At 44.9% G+C, this 17,741-nt stretch overlaps 1 protein-coding gene and 1 non-coding gene across 2 annotated transcripts; both read right to left on the reverse strand.

The window, feature by feature from the left end:
- Window positions 1-5,753: 5,753 nt before the first annotated feature.
- Window positions 5,754-14,614, reverse strand: LOC128310596 (odorant receptor coreceptor). The gene is made up of 8 exons (XM_053047278.1): window positions 14,176-14,614; window positions 13,760-13,920; window positions 12,170-12,268; window positions 11,895-12,012; window positions 10,080-10,287; window positions 6,232-6,436; window positions 5,988-6,143; window positions 5,754-5,804 (listed from the first exon to the last, which is right to left on the reverse strand). Exons 1-8 carry the CDS (start codon window positions 14,612-14,614, stop codon window positions 5,754-5,756), a joined length of 1,437 nt encoding a protein of 478 aa, XP_052903238.1.
- On the reverse strand, window positions 10,763-10,835 carry Trnaa-agc (transfer RNA alanine (anticodon AGC)). The gene has a single exon. It is a non-coding gene; the product is annotated as a tRNA-Ala (tRNA).
- Window positions 14,615-17,741: the final 3,127 nt, after the last annotated feature.

The following is a 17,741-nucleotide window of genomic DNA, read 5'->3' on the forward strand; positions in this document are numbered from 1 at the left end:
GGTCAATCATGTCATGAACACGATACCAAACAATCCTTCCACTAATTAGTATCTTTCTGTGCTCTTCTTATTACAAAAATCGCGTTGTAATTGTTTGCTTTACAATAAGGTTTAAAAGTAAAATAAAACACAGATACAAAGAAAAGCAGGGGTTTTCAAACCAATTTTCTTTGATAGAATGTCGCTCAAGACGGTATGAAAATTTAAGGCCTCCTTTGATTTCCGCATGAATAAACAAAAAAACACATTATTGTGCTCAGGTCACCTTTAAGTTTCCATTTTTGCACCTTCCACCATTGATTACGTACGCCATTTTCCGACAGAATTCCTCCGCTGAAGAAGTCTAGCTTTTCCAACGCACAAAAAAAAAACAAACAAACGAAAAGAAAATCTAGGAAGTGTTTGATAACAACACATCCATTACAACACCGCTAAGTGCAGATGTAACACCCACAATCGCATCTCGAACGATCAATCAATTTCACTCCAGCGCCGATCCGATCGCTGACGCCATTTCGCAAAACGAGCCACAGCCTCCGCCAGTCCGTCATTATTGATTACCTTTATTTCGACACATACACTCTCACACACATACACACAAGCACATGTCTGGCCCGTCTAATTGCAAACACACAGCGAGAAGGAAGCGGAAATGTACAATCCTTCGAACTTGCGTGGAAGACTCGAGTGGAAGTGATTGAACTTTTCCGAATGCAACGGGTGGACACGGTGTGGTCAAAGGCGTTTGGGAAATGGATTGTCCAGACGGCAAATCGGAAAATCCATCCATCATGGAGGGTGACCATTTGGACGCTTCACAAAAGTGAATCCGAAGGAGAAAGTGACCCCGTACACAGTTGAACTTTGACGCTAGGGGTGAGCGACTGAGAGACGTAATATAAATGTAATATTTTATGTTAATCTGTTACGGAGCGTATGTCCGTGTGCGATCTTCCGATACCACATAAAGTGGCATTTTTAAGTAGGTGTAAATGATTACTACATACCTTAAATACATTACCGATATGTTACGCACAGTTTGTTTGGAAACAAACTTCCATGTCAGCATCCACCATATCATACTGCACCGGCGTTAATCCTGCGTTAAAGCCCGATTTTCATCGGAACTGAAGTTCGCAATGGCGCTATCAAACGAAAGCCGCCCATAATGAGGTGGCTGGAGGATTTTCGTGCCTTTCAGCATTTGATTTTCAATTTCATCAACCCTCCACAATCGCATCCCATCTCTGCTTCCGTCCCTTCCCGATCGGCCCGTCTCGTTGGCTGACACGCAACGGACCGGAATTCGTTATTATTTGCCCTGTGCTTCACGATTGGTAATTACACCTGAAAGCTTTATGCTGCTACGCTATCAATTAAAATTCCAGTATCATTTTCAACCATTCGATCGTGCTTTATTTTAGCCCTCCTCCTACCCTCCCACCTTCATATCCCGCCACGTTTACGTCCCAACCGGTGCCGTTTGTATTGCTTTTATTTGCAGCAGTTTTGATTCATTTGCCCAACTATTTGCTGCTTTCTTTTTCGTTTTTCACCATTTTGACACCGTCCGTGTATTCGGCTTCATTCCTTGCATTTTTCCACCCACTTCTTGCTGTTAGTTTGGCTGCAGCAACAAGTAGTAACGACGAGCAGTGGCGTGAGTTCAGGAAGTGTGGCACCGTTTCCCTTCCTTGTCAGTGGGTGCTTCTATTTGATTGAAGTGCGCTTCAAAGCCGGGATTTGTCATGGGTGGATTTGGCTTATCGGGGATGCCGTGTACTGCTACCGGCCTCGTTCTGTTTATGATGCGCGGTAATGAACGCATCAGGAATTAAGCTTCGAGTTCGGTGGAACTGTAAATTCCACGGAATCAATAATCACTTGGGTAATTGATTCTGAAAACGTTTGATGCATTTATTGTACTATGGCTTATGATCAGGTAAGCTGTTTTCCAGTGTAGGAGCTTCATTACTTCCTGGAATATGGTTTATTGATTTTTTATGTTTTCGTTGACAATCGAATATTGTATCTGTTGGAAATTGATGTACAACTTTGCTAGAAAATAATGCCAATTCAAAAAGTTTATAAGATTCACCAGTAAATTACAAATGTCAGCAGTTCAAACAAATCATTATGATCCTATCACCCTACGAGTACTGCCATAAAATAATGCAGTAAAACTGTGTTTACTGCTGTAATAATATTTCCATTCTACTCCTATACTAGGTCCTGCGGATTGCATACTTTAGGGGTGAACAGGTTCAAGGGTATATGCTGGTAACGCCTAGTTGTATGCAATTCACATACCAAGGACAACTTTTTAATTATTTCTTACTATCGTTGATGTTTTGATTCATCCACTCCTTCGGAAATAAAATATTTATTAAAATCTATTTGTTTCTTTGCTTAAATAATTTCTCTTTCATGAGAAGCAGGACCATCCGTTCTTTCCGCGCAGCAAACATCCTTAACGCTGTGATTGCTCTTGAGAAACCCCGACCATGACGCCTACAACACTGCGAACGAAATCGAACAGCCGCCGAAGGTCACCGGTGGCGGCGATTCGATTTCCCGGCGCCTAGGGCAAGTAAATCTTGCACGCCGGAAAATAGCACCATGATGCGTAACCGGGCGCACCGGGCGGACTATCATGCACTCGCCCGATAGCCGTGGAAGCGAAATGGCATCGTGATTGCATCGGATGGAACCGAAAGGTACAATAAAGGTGCACATGATGGTAATGCAAGGCGTTGCATTAAATCGGAAACAAGGGCGAAACAAAGCAAAATGGCGCAATGGGTATAATAGTGCAGCGAAACGAATAGAGGTTATATATGGGTTGCATAGAAGGAAAGAGAAAAAAAACGCTGAAAAACTTATCATTTCCTTGCTTTGCTGTTTTACGGCGAGTTGCATGGTTGCATTACCGGTCGATAGAAATGCATTTTAACGCCCTAAAGGGAAGCACGCGTGTGCTGCGCTGTGCTATGCAGGTACGGTCGGCAATAATACTTGCACTTTAAACACGAGTGATGCGATTTATGATTCATTACAATAGCGCCACGCAGGCTTTTGTTTCCACCGCGAGGCGCTATTGTGCTTCTCGCACCTCAAAATGGAGACACTTTTTTTTCTGCTGGAAACAATTTCGGGTGGTAGATGATTTATTGTTTATTTCCCGTTCGCGAAAGCAAACCGTCCCGTTCCGGCCGCGCCGCGAACTTCCTCTTCCGTGGGCCCGCTTGCTAACGAGATAATTATACCCGATACTGGAACATTGGTTACGGTCTGGCGCGATTTGCCTCAGCGTGCACGTGTGCGTCTTTCCTGTATGTGTGTGCATGCGTGGGTAATGTATGGTGATGATCGCAGCTGTGCAGCTTCCCTGGGCCTGGTGATGTGCGGTGGCCAGTAAACCCCATCCCATCCAACCGAAAAGACTGGCAGGCGCATCAAGCTACGCATTCGGCGATGGTAGGTAACGTTTCTTGATGCATGAAAAGCTTCCTTCGATGCCGTGCCGTGTGGCCGTCGGCTCCTGATATAACACATGTTTATGATTTGTTCATTATTCGAGCAGTATGTTCATGAGGCACGGGCCACACCGTATCGGTCGTGGCCGGCTTGCATATGTACCTTCTCGGGAAGCAAACAAAATCCACTAATAGATAACTGTAGCATTCGGTTGCCCCCGCGAAGCTTCGTGACGCAATCGGTGTGGAATGGCGAGGAAAGGAAGCGCGAGAGGTGGAATAAGGAGGATAAGTTGGAGGAAACAAGAAAAGCAAGGGGTAGCGTTTTACGTCATTTGGACAATTTTACTACGCCGATAGTGCGTTAAGGCAGGGAGGCTTTTGTTCATCTTTACATCGCTTTATTTATGGTCGTACTTGTCTTTCCTGGTAATAATAACCCAAGTGTTATTTCTGGCTATTTAGGAAGAAAACACAATCGAGAAGCACAGAATAGAATAGCAAATTCAATAGAGTTAAGGTTGTTATAGCACGAATTAATTGTTCGTCTTCAGTCATACAAATCATGGCAGAAGAATTCATGCTGGCCAATAAACGTTTTATTCCCAAAAAGAACTAAATATTACAAGCAGAGTCTTACGTAAGGAAATTGTAATAAAAGCGCCTAAAGTTATGCAACGTATTTACATTGCATGTTTTTACAACAACTTTGCACCGAAAATACGTTTTTAATGCTTATCAAGCTCCCAACTGATTAAACTTATCGAAGAAACTCAGCACTGGACGTATTGTGACCATAGCATTCGATTTCAATATAGCAGAGCACGTCTTTGTAATGGTTCCAGTGATCTTACTGAGCTCGCAGCGCTTGACTCGAATTATCGATTTCAGTGATAGCCACCGAATGGTGGATACCAAAGAAAACCCATTAAATTCACAGAAAATTATTGCACTCGCCTGTGTAGAAATCAGCGGCCAGTTAATTGATGCTGGAAGTGACGACGACGCACCGTGCGTACCATTTCGCGAATGCAATTTTCCCATCCAACCTCCCTTTTCTTTGCCTTCCACTCTTCGGCACACATACGCAACGCATCCGAAAGTTGCATTTTCGCAATTACATTTCCTTTCGGGTCGAGATTCGGGTGAGCAATTTGGGCAAGAAAGAGTTTTGCTTCGAAGTGGTCGGGAAAGTTTTCACCCCCGAAAAAACAAGGCAAAACGGACACGAAATAACAGCAACGGGGAATGAAAATCCGTGCCACTGGGGCCGTTAGCGGATTCTTTCGCGCACGCCAGTTGATTGTTTCGCTTGGATGGGATGGCTTGCGAATTTTTAGCTAATTTATGCATTTTCAAATTTTACCCAAGCGGACGGGGCGGGGTGTTTTTTTTTCATCCGTTTCCGTGAAAACATGCCACTGCCACATAGCTGTAGGTTTGAGCCGACAAAGAAGATTTAACTTTATTTAGCGCAAGTGAACAACACGAAGAAGAACGCAGAATGGTATGTAAAGATATTAAGCGACAATTTGGTTGAATGAAATTTGTCGAGATCGAGATTCTTTTGCCAGATTGAGGATTGAGCAAAGAAAAAGGAAGAAACGAGAATTAATTACCATTCTTTGGATGGAGATAGTTTATGCTAATTTCTCTACTTTATTCATTTCACGGACAGAGCTTCTTGTAGAACGCAATGAAAACGATTCTTATTGCTTCTTGTCCAGTGGAGGATCATCGTTGTTTGCATACAACAACACGGCGAGGCCCTTGGCGACCGCCTACTCCGCCTACCGTTTGATCCGCCACTGTTCTTGTCATTCGATTGCCCGAGAAGAACTCCATTTTGAGTTCCAACCATTAGCTAATAGCGTTACTGAAATAATCTACCCCGATGACGTTTCCTACCAGATGGCGCTACGCTTGGATGCTGGATTTCCCATTTGTGAGTAATGATTCGGATTTTTGATACATTTTTGTACAAACAAAATCGTAACGTGAGCTAAGAAACATTTGTACTCTTTATTGTTTCACTACTATCATAAAGGTATGTTATGAAAGGCACAAACAGTGCTTGAAGAGAATGAGTCAAGCGAGCCCTCTCTTTATCCAACCGAGTCGTTTTTAAGCACTTTCGTAGCCGTTTGCCGACGTTTCCTTCCATCAAAAAACAAATTATGTTGTTTCCATCGTTCCGGTGTAACGGTTTGTAAACCATAGCAGTAGAAGTGTGCTAGGGGCTTGTGCACAGAAAACCCAAACCGTGTGACCATTTGTTTACTTCAACTGCACCAACACCATGAAGTAGGTGACGACGGCTCCGAGAACCTGGTTGGAAAGGATGAGCGTAAAATGGGAGACACACAGAAGACACACACAGACAAAAACGTTAGATCAAACATTAGATCAAACACTCGATGTGTTGCGGGAAGGATTTGCTGAAGCTCGCACATAAACCAGACGATGACTTCTAGCACTCGTGCCGTTTTCCACGCACACGACACCACTTACCGACGCAAACAGATCTAGTGAAACGGTGAAAAACTTGGCTCCGGAAATAGTCATCGCCTTCTGGCACTGCTGGCAAACGATCTGGACGAAGGTTTTTGCCTCCTCGGAACCGTCGTACCAGTGGCACGAGTAGGCCGCCTCCATGACGGACGAGCTCTGGGCCGAGATTGAAATGGTAAATGAAAATAGTGACGCACTGATATGGCTTTGTGATGCAAATATGATGGAAATGTGGAAAGCGTACCTCCTCGATGAGACGATTGCCGAAGATGCAGAACAGGAAAACCTGAGCCAGAGCGTAGCACAAATATCCGATTACGGTCAATCCGTACACGTTGACACCGTCAATTTTGGTTGCCTGGTATGCGAGCAGCGTCAGCTTGATGGTGGAGGTCAGCATGTGCAGCAGCAGGGCGGGTCCGTACGTATCTCCGATGGCCGAAACGAGTCTGTGTTTAGGCGCAAAGACGAAAAAAACAGAAGCCATAAAGCAATAGGCAATCAAAGTGGAGAGCTTTTTTCTATATTGGAGACTTGTTCCGTTCCCGAGTCCTCATCCTCTTGCTGGCTCAATTCGAACCGCTTCCTTGAATACTTGCCGGAAATTGAATGTCGCGCAACGGCAAATGCGCCCAGGTGAATAATAAAAATATTAATCAAATCATGCATGATCGATGGACGGGACTGTTTGAATTCAAATAAGCATAACAGTGAATCGTTTCAAACGTTTCACGACACGAGTGTGCGATTCGCAGATGGAAGACGGTTTCTTTCGCGGGAAATTGAATGCTGAATGCCGCTTATAATCGATCATTCAGTGATGGGAATCACACACTAGGCCTTCTGTTTGTCAGCGATGTGGAAATGATAACATTTGTGTTGTGTGTTGAAACATTAGAATTCGCAGAACGCACTCCACACCGTATTGTGCGATGATTCCGAGAAGAGCACCAAATTGAATTTGCTCCACATCGATGGCATTCCGGGCGGGCATTCAATGCTTCCGGTGAAGCTGTTTGCAACGTTTATTTGTTCGATGAAAATACGACAAACGGGCACATAATGGAGGATGCTGCGTATCGATGAGGTGTTGAGAACAGAAGCCGCAATGGGGCCGAAATTTGAGATTATTCAATAAAGAAGATCGTTCTGTCTGTCAGCACCATGAGCTCATAGTGAGCTGAGCTGGAACTGTAGTAGTGTAATGCGTGTAATTGTGTTATCCAATCTAGGAGCGTTCGGTAATGCGGAAATAATCGGTACGCTTTGATGGAGGAATGATGATAGCATCAAATTAAATTATTTCTACCGTGATGTGATACACGCTCTGCTATACAAGCAGTGGAAAATCATGGCGTGAAAATGGGAGAGGTACCGATCCTACTTTTTACGAGCCTGTGAAACGTATGTAATGCAAAATGCATACATTTCGGCGCATAATAACTTCATGATTTCATCATTTCATTTGTAAACAGAACTGTTGCCATTGATAATGGACAAGTCTGTATGAATATAGAATTTCCTTTCAATCGCTGCCCATTCTCTTCCAACCTGAAAAGCCCTTCTGATTCGTTGCACTCTTTTTTTGTCCGGAAGAAAGGCGAACCAAAAGATTTCAAGGGAAGCTGGCAAACAACGCCACACAATGTTGACGCGATCGTGAGAAAATCGAGAGCATTGAATTAATACACACGTTCAATGGAGCTCCATTGTGCATCCGTTTCCATAACAACTCACACATTGGGGGATGACATTCAAATCACGACGTTTTGCTGCCTGGGTTGGTTTCTGCGGGTGGGTGATGCTCTTGTTTCGGTTAAATATTGCTGCCGGGCGTGTTTGTTCAAGGTCTTCGAAACTCGCAGAGCAGCTCCGTAACGTTGAGAAAAGTCTCATCCACCTAGTAGAAGACAGCGCCCGTAATGAATACCGAAGGGCGGTCCCGGCGAGAAGCAGAGCAGCACGAAGTAGCACTGAACGATATGTTCTGAATTCTTCAGTGCAGTGCTTCCCTGCTGGGGACTTTTGAATGGAAATTGTTGATGTTTGCTGGCGGCGATGGTGAGCTGGTACACGCTGGTACAATGTTTTGTGCGGGCTCAGCGCTTTCGGGTACGTGAAGATGAAGCTTTCCCGCACCCAGCGCCACTCGAGAAGGGATTTTCTTTGCTTTTGGCGTGCTCATTTTCTGGCTCGTTTCGATTGCGTAATGCCACACGGCTTACGGTTTGCCATGCGGGAATGAAAGGTGAGAGAATGTCGTAAAAAAGTAAACAGAACAAAATAGAATGGTACTGCAAAACCGATGCTTAAATCTGTCGTACGACTCATTTTCCATGCATGGTTGGATGCTGAGCTTAGCGCGTGTTGCTTTTTACGGGTTTCCTTTACCGGGAAAACGCGTCCAATAAAATAAGAGCGAAAACCAAAAACACATTGCGGTGTGTATGTGCTGGTGTTGAGGTAAAAGAAACGGAAATTACGTCTAAACAGCAGGAACCACATGTCGGTTGTTATCGTCTCACAGCCGCACAAAGGAAGCCCCACGAAAATCCTCTGCAGAGACGCTGAATAAAGTTCATCAGTGCCAAAACAAAGTCTTAAATAAAGAAAAATATCTGAAATCCGTTGTGTCAACAAACTGGAGGATATCCCTCTTTTATATTATTGTTGAAGAATTACAAGCTAGCTGTTGGAATAAATTACTTTCTAATTGCATACCTTTGGGCGCTTGATATGCTTATTCCGCAAGCCCTGTTTCAAAACATCGCCTAAAAGTATGCAATTGGTGGTTCAAGTCGTGCTCATCGTTGGGTTGCACAAGCAATTACGTCTGTACACTGCACAAAATGTGTGAAAATATGCAAAATATCATGGTTGGATGACTTTACACATTACATTTAGAAAATGAATGAAAATCTTCATTTCTTTTGTGTGCAAGGCGCCAAAGTGGCTAACATCCCAAGATGCCGAAAGTGGGTCATCGATAAGGATCTTCCGAAAACAGACACACAGCCGTATCGTGATTCGGATAACTGTTGGTTATGCTGTGTTCCCAGTGTAACCATACAAAAACACCAGTGCCAGACTCTGGCCAAGCTTTGTGTTTGTGTATATCTCTCTCCGTGCGTGTGTGTGTGCATCGGTAGGTACTATTACAAAATCAAGTCAATGTCTAACGAAATTTACAGCTGTATTAGCTGCGGCAGCTGGTGATGTTGCTGTAATCCACCAGCCGTACGGAACGAAACCCCGGACAAGTCGTCGCGTCCGGATGATTCAATTTGCAGCGGCAGTGCTGGAATCTAAACGTTTTGCGCTTTCCTTTCACGTTCGCGCTCTCCACAGGCGGTAATGGAAACCGTCAGCGATTTATGGGAGCAGAAGAAATCACAATTCCCGGTTCCTAATCCAGCCCAGCCGCTCCAGGGTGAGGTCAACCAGTTTGTTCGGCTTTTCCCGGTATCGGAATCTGGCTGCGGGAAAGGACAGCCAGTCCGAAGGGATTCTTATCGTGTCGCTTCCGTCTCGTAGCAACTCCAAGAGGTTCCCGGAGGTTTTCGATAAAATTCCGATCCTTCCCGCGCCTACCGGGATCCTACCGGCTCGCTCCGGCCCAAACACACGTACACAAAGGGCGATAGACTTCAAATTGGTGGATTGGTGAAATGGGATTTTGGGAGCTTTGTGTACCGATTTAAGCATGTTTAGCGGAAAATCGATACGGGTGAAATCGTGTAACTTCGCTCGGAACGGGAAAAAAGTCACAATAACGTATGCTTGGGGATGGGCGAAAGCCTAAGGCATGTAACCGTTTTGCAAATATTTTACGCTTTTACTCATTTGGATTGGGCTTGTTTAGGGTTGTTTGGGTATTTTTCTGCATGAACGATTTGGTAAGTATGATAGAGAGCAGCTATGCTAAAGTATATTTTAAAGTGTAAATAAGCTGTTAATGTTGGACCAAATCTGGATGTATTCAAATAATATAGCAAAAACAGCTCGTTGCGATAATCGCTCGGTACAAGCGATGTCGGAATGTACCAACCCCTGTTCTGACGGATGTGTAGACACACCTAGGGAATTACCTACCGTACGACGTGCTTGTGCCGCTCGACCCAGTACTTGATAGCGCTGCGAACCATCATTTCCTGCTTCCGGGTGAGCCCGTTCGGATTTCCGTTCCTGCCATTCTCGTCAAACGTTTGCAGCGTCGACGGTGCACGGAACTGGGCGCCCCAGTCGGCCTTCGAGCTGTAGATGCCACTCAGATCAAAGTCCTTAACGTCCGGATCCTTCTCTGTGTGGTTAGGGGGGGTAAAGCAATCGGGGGACAATGTAACAATCAACCAGCAAGCAATATAACCTCAAAATGACGTGCACGAACCACAGCGCAAAGCGAAACCGAAGCACGGAAACACAAAAACACTTCCGAGATGCAAATAGAAGCGAAAAAAAAAGAAGTAAACACAGAGGAGCTACTTAACTTGGGAGTTATGCAAAACATTGGGGAAAAAAGGTAAGAAGATTTCACAGGAGGTCTGCAATCTTTTTTAGTCTGTTATAAGAGCCACTACTCTCACTCTCTTGTTGAAATGATCACACAAATGAAACGACTTGAGAAGAGAGAGAAAAGGATTCGCTACTTCTCACTTCTTCTTCTTACTAGTCTCTCTTTCTCTCTCTCTTTCTCTTTCGATATAAGGAGCATATTTTGCTCTCTTGTTTGATGATCTCCTTAAAAATCTTCTTACATTAGTATTTATAGTAAAAACTGGAGATGCCGGGTATCGATCCCGGTACCTCTCACATGCTAAGCGAGCGCTCTACCATCTGAGCTACATCCCCACGCGATACACAGCGATCGCTGAAAGGCCTACTAAAGCTTCCGTGTGGCCTACATTCATTCGCATATATGGCAAGCAAACGAAATCCTACGAAGGAGGTGGAAAACGACATAAACACGGTAAATTACACTGGACTTAGCGAGTGTGAGCGCAAGGTGGGATAAACACTAAAGCTGATAATAAACTAGCCCCGATCGGTCTTGCACTCCCACCATTGCTGAGTGATGCCAATGCCAGTGAATTGGCATCGAAAAAAGAAGGAACAAGAGAACACACAAAACCACTCTTTTAAATCCTCATCGTCAAGTCCGTGGCAGCACGAAATGAAAGTGAGGGAGAACTAAACAAAAAAAAGCATAACTCCGTGATACACTTTTGCGATGCAAATGGGAATGGGCAACGGTTTTTTAATATGCATTTCGCGTAGGACTAGACAGGCAGGCGTGGTCTTTCCACCGTGGCCACTTTCGGGCCGAGAGCTAAACGATTTTACACAGCGATGCATCAGTCGAAGCGATATTCTGATCTGATTTGAATAAAGAATTTAAAATAATTTATAATAAATTTCAAATAACTAAATATAAATAAATAAATATAGATAACATAAGCAATCTAAAACATCGATGACGAAGCGGCAATTTCCAACAAGGATTACGTTCGTTCGTATAACTATTGCACTGCACTGTACGCAATCCGGTGGCCAATGAGCTTTACGCCCTCAACCGTCCCACGTGGACGGCCAAAGTCTATTTTTAAACTTCAATTTATTTGTTGTGTTTTATATTTTTTAGCTCTGGTTCGGCTGGTACATCCGTCCGACCGACGACGGGATTGTTTTATCTTTCTGTTTTCTCTTTCCTGTCATCTGCTCGGTACAGTGTGTTTCATTTCCGTCCTGAAAAGCCGTAGTCAGTACGCTTTAGGACGAAAAGACGAGTGGATAGTGATTTTTTTCTTCTTTCTCTCATCTCTGTTGCGCTTAACTTCCCGGTGTGCTAAGGTCATTGAGACGGACAGATAAAGGTGGAAGTGGTCCTGGTCCACCCCGCGTCATACATACCTTCGTTGATGATCAGTTCCGATTTGGAACCGGCTGAAATTGCGCGGAACAGTGCCGCCGAGTTGGGTCGGTAGGTGTCCAGTGAGGCAGAAAGCTCCATCAAGGGTCGCATGATACCCTACGAGGGAACGGGATTGACTTTTTTAATATCGTTAACACTATGTCAATAAGGATGATGTTGAACGTGCGATGGTGCTCGTGTCTGGAAGGATGGCAGTGCATAAGTGATAAGCAGAAGTGGACGTAAAAGCAAAGTAGCAACATGTGTACCATACCTTCAAATGTTGCAGCTGCTCACAGGCCAACAGCAACCACGAACAGAACATCACATCCGCGAGATTACTTTGGACCATCGAAAACAGCAGGAAGTAAATCTGTGAAGCAGAAAATGTTTGTAAAACGGTGTACCCAATCCATCAGTGAACGCAACCACCAATCGAATGGTGTTGCCCGGCGGGATGGTGGGATTGTCGGTCCATCCCGTTGGATTATCCCTTCGTCGGTATGTCGTGCTGCATCTTCAACGAGCTCACTTCCTGCCCGCGGTGCCTTACAAGGAGCGCAGATTGATGAGGGTAATATTGGAGTGTTTAGCTGGTGCGATAGACCACCGAAATCGGCCCAACGGTGCTCGCGCCGTTCCACGGTAGCTAGCTTTAGTCAAGCATGAAAAGTCCATTAAGTGCTTAAGAGCGGAAATAATATTAAAAACACCCATCAAACTTTATGGCGCTCGGAATCAGCTACGGAACTACCCTTGGGAATGGCACTAGGATATGCACTTCGGGACGCAAAGAACCGGAGCACCAGGATCTCGGGCATGATGGAATAGAAACAAACCCGTAACAATTGCTCGCCAGCAGTTTGTTTTAATGGTGGGCGGGTGTTTTCAGTATTGCTTTGTGCTAATTAAAATGCACAAACGACTGTATGAATAGCAGGGAATAAATTAGTTCGTCGACGCTGTGGCACATCGAAGGAGAATCACAGCTGTGGCAGACTTTAAAGTTATTGTACACCAATTAATTAAACAGAAGTTTGCATAAGATTGTATGAATATTTCAAATCACCATTTGCAAGTCTCGTGGTCTCCGTATCTTACAACGTACATCGTACACCCAGTGGATTGAATACTGTGAGTAATTTATAGCAAACTTATAAAATGAAATGAGCTGGCATGAAATAATTGCCATTGTAATTTGTGCCACTTCATAAAATGGAGCAAAAGCCGGACAGTTTGTGATATAAATCCTCCAACTTAAGTACCCACATTCAATTCAAGTGGTCTACCGCCAGAACTGTCCATTTTCTTTTCGCTGCTGGCAAGCTTGCAGTACCGATGGTTACTGGCAAAAGCCACCTCACCCGCAAATCATCAGATAATGCTACGGACGGGAAATGGTTTGGACATCTCCATAATCGTCCTTTTCCTTGTGCTTTGTGCGCTCGGTACCACAGGCCTTTTGTGGTTGAACGCGAATCGCGAACGGCGAACGGCCATAATCTTGAAGGAACATTGCCGTTCTTGGTGCTCTTTGACCTTGAACAACTTGAAGGCAGTTGATATCCCGTCGACAGCCTTGTTAGGGGTGAAACACAGCTTCAAAGCAGGTCGTTCAATCGCATTGCATAACTTTGGGCGTTTTTGTCCACCGTTCGTAGTTAATAGCGCTTAAGGTTATGCAATCGGATGACAATAGCATTCCATTTTTAGGGATGTATTTCATTTGGCTCGTTTTGGCTCTTTAAGCTCACAGCAGAGCATTCGAAATTCTTGGATGCTTCGAGAACCTTTCCACTGGAAAAAGTGAACGCTACCGATGGGAAAACTTCCAGCAATGCCGTCCCATCTTACCTGTACGTACCTGGTAGATGAAAGAGAAAATGTACGCCGGTCCGCTCATTGCATTCCAGGGATACCAGGACTTGATGGGCAGTCGAGGAATCTCCACCGTGTACGTCTCGTTGGTTTCCTTATCCAACACATTTTTGACGCTCTCGCCGAAAAACGTTATCGTAACCCAGGCTGTTCGTGCGGAAGAAGGAAACATACAAAGGCGATGAGTAATTTATCGAGAGGAAAGGAACAGGGCCCAAGATGGCTCACACGGTTGCAGAACCAGTGAACCGTGCCGAAGATAAATCAAACCGAAATTTGCCCCCACGTCCCACCGGAGACTCAATTATTCTTGAGCGATATTTTACGGCCACGCAACACAGGTCAACCGTGAGAGTTGATTGAGTCCGGCAGAACACGCCGGACGTCCCGTCCAGAGCGTACCTACGACCGACAGTATTGTGGTGGCCATTACAAGGACGAGCAGCTTCCGCATCTTGGCGAGTGCGATCGAGTGGTAGCGAGCGTCCGATTCCGCGAACAGCGGATGCGAGTTGGTCTGGTTCCAGATGCCGAGCGTGCGGTAGAAGTTTTCCGAGTTGACCGCAAAGTAGATGAACTTCGTGACCGAGTGTGTGAAGAACAGTGTCGTGATCGTGTTGGCAGTCAGCTCGTTCACGTCGTCCGCGTTCGAGGCAAGATTGCCGAGGATGGCGAAGAACTGCATCAGCACCATGATGAGCGTCCACCAGGAGTACACCTTCCGTATCAGGATCGGACCGGTGACGTATCGGAACAGGAAATGGCCGCTGGCCTGCATCAACCGAATGTTCGGCATCAGGTCAGCCACCAGGCCAACATATTTCGACGGTTGGACTTGCATCTGAAACGATGTTCAATAGTGTAAAAGTTTCGTTTGTGGATTTTTGCCCGAGGTCCGAGAGTCACTAATTGATTTATCGATTTTTAGCAACACACACGAAAACACATCACGGAGAGGAGTTAAGTTGTCCGTACACTTGATAGGAACACTAGTCGAGGGACAGCAAAACTAACAAAGAGAAACGATTGTAAACGAGCTCTCGCTGTTGAAACCCAAGAATAGCTCTAAAGCAAACAAATCTATCGTTTGGTGAAGCGTAGAGATGTAACTTGCTAAATCTAGACACAGTTTTAACTTGATTTACGATTGTCAAACATTGACAAAACGAAGAAATTCAGTATCCAAACATTGTACTATCTAAAATGTTTGTCTGAGATGGAAAGAATAGAACAAGTTAGGAATATTTGTTTTCAACTGAAACGCCTAAAAGTATGCAATGTTGATGAACAAGGAGGTTTTTCATGTTCGATACAAAATACATATTGCATACTTTTAGGCGTATTGGAGCATAGTTTCATTTTAATAAATTTCTATACAAAGCATTAATTTTTCTATCCACAAATCCTACAGATTAAACTATCACTGAAACATGTGGAAAAGTTTTCCATAGTTTCAATACTTACTTTGTAATAGTTTACTTTACAACACGACTAAACACAATGCACCAAAGCTAGAAACAACTACAAATTTGTTCGATTGCTTCTTCGGAAACTTATCTTCTTTGTTCTCTGTTGCCACCGTACTGTACCATACAACGTTCCGTACTAGAAACAACGCACCCGAACGAAAACTTTACACATTCTTTGCCTACCAACGGGCGGAAAAGGATCGCGACCGTAAAATAGTTCGATTTTCCGTTAGCTTTACGGTTTGTTGCACTCGCCCCGCACCAACAAGTCGATCGTAAGTTTAGACTGTTCTTTCAGAACTTCACCGTATATTATTCCAGCGCTTCGTGTTCACGTCAGTTCAGCATCAGAAGATTATTCGGTACGGAAAAGCACACGTACACACGAGGCAAAAATATCCAATCACTACTATCCGAGATGAAACAAGCGCTTAGCCGTTGAAAGCTTAACCTTTCTCTAACGAAAACGCTTTATGATTGGCTCGGTCGTAGATTGAGAGTTCACAGTGGGGACGCTCTGTACAATCGGATACGCTTCACGGCGATACGATCGACTTGATACGTCCGTTCCGCTCAACGTATCAATCGAATGTAAGACGGGCGATGGTACGGATCATCCCGCACAGGTTCGCTGTCCTTGAGGCGCTTACGTGGCCATCAGGAATACGTTGCCACATACAAGTTGATTCCCAGCGCATCGAACACCACCACGGGTCGCTTTTACCGGGTGGCTCTCGGTACACATGCACCAACCGCAAGGGACTGCGTATCATCTTCAGGAGACGGATTCAAGCACCCGCCCTGCCCGAGAACATCTGTTCCGTCTGGGAAGCTAATAGTCACATTTTCCCACCGCACAACACCATTATCATACCAAGTATGTGTGTGTGTGTGCGGTTTCGTGCGCCTCGCTAGAACCAGGAGTTTCCGAAATGGGGAGTTTTAAGTGCGTTAATCTTTTATGCTAACAACCACTCGATGCCACACTTTTCTTTCACATCAGACAAGATCGATCGTGGCATGGGGAGGTCTTTGAGAGATACTTTCATTGTGGGGTGGTGTACAATTTCCCCACAGAGGTCGGTTATTGGTATTCACCTTGCGGATATGTGGACGGCGGTCCGCGACACAGCAGTTTAAGGTCAGCTTGAAGGTACAGCGTTTACTCTTTAAACTTTCTTTTTTTTACTGAATTTTAATTATCACACTAACCAGTTTTAAAGTCGCATTGAAAGACGAAAAATCCATTTCGACCGAAGTCCTTCTACGCATTTACGGCCACATTTGTCAGCCGGGCACTGATCCCACGATTAATTATGCATCGTTGTCATCGCAAGCGAAGGACACATGCTAACGGAAGCGTTTAGAATTAGAACCCGTGCCTTATCGGTGACACAAAGCGGCACGATAAAGCAAGAGAATAAGGGTAACATTTGCCTCCCAATTTATTGTCTTTACCCCTCATTGATGCGTATCAGCGGCCACAAGTGTCCTCGAAATAAAGGCACAGCTCATCGAGTGGTGACGTAAATAAGGATTTAAAATTGAAAACTCACCCGGACCCGAGTTCCTGGTGCAAGGAAACGACCTTTACCTTGAGCAGGCACCACTCCAACGTGGAACTGCGTGATGAAAAATGGGCCAATAATTTAAACCGTCCACTAATAGCTTGCCGTACTCGTTTCCCAAGTGCGGAGCAGAGGCGGAGAAGTAGGCCCGTCTTCACAACGATCACACTAAATCGTTGTGTTTAACAGAACGCTTATCACCCCAACAGTGTGTGCTTAACGGGAGCCTTTTTTTTCGGTGCCAAGTACGAGGGAGGACAGACAGAAAAGACAGGAATACCATTTAAGACCTTCACACTTGGCTGCTTCTGGCCGAACGCCTGCCAGAGCTTAACTAGGCATATTTTATACACCTCAGCTGTGATGATGGTAGAAAAGATGGAAAAAGGGATTCACTCTTCCTTTTCACCACACACACACACACGCGCATACACACAGCAGAATGGCCAGAAGAAACTCATCAGGGACATTGTTCTACCCTTTGGCAGAAGCATGCTGAAGGGCTCGCGCCTTGTAACTTTCACTTTCCACCTGCTTCATGCGGAGCGATGCTCCAACCATGATATAAACGATGTGGACGACAGGGCGTTAGTTTTACGAGACACTTGAAGCTAACCGTAACTATCACACACACACTCGTCCCGTGGGGACATTGAAGCACATAAAGGGAAAAAAGGGGTAGCACCTTCGCAACGTGCTGACGTGTCGTAAGGGAATCGGTGTCTTTCGAAATGGGGAAGAGATCATCGTACCACATTGAACCTCTCGATCCGCACACCAGCAGCAGGACACATTATGCTTTCATCGTTTCATCGCCAGATATCGGAATGTGTTTCGTTTCGGTCCCGGCGTTCGGTATGATTGAAACAGCGTTCCGCGCTTACCTGCTTCGGAGAACTCCGCACGAAACTATCTCAAAATCGATCAAAAT

This window comes from Anopheles moucheti, chromosome 2 (assembly GCF_943734755.1).
Source record: "Anopheles moucheti chromosome 2, idAnoMoucSN_F20_07, whole genome shotgun sequence".
NCBI classification, from domain to species: domain Eukaryota; kingdom Metazoa; phylum Arthropoda; class Insecta; order Diptera; family Culicidae; genus Anopheles; species Anopheles moucheti.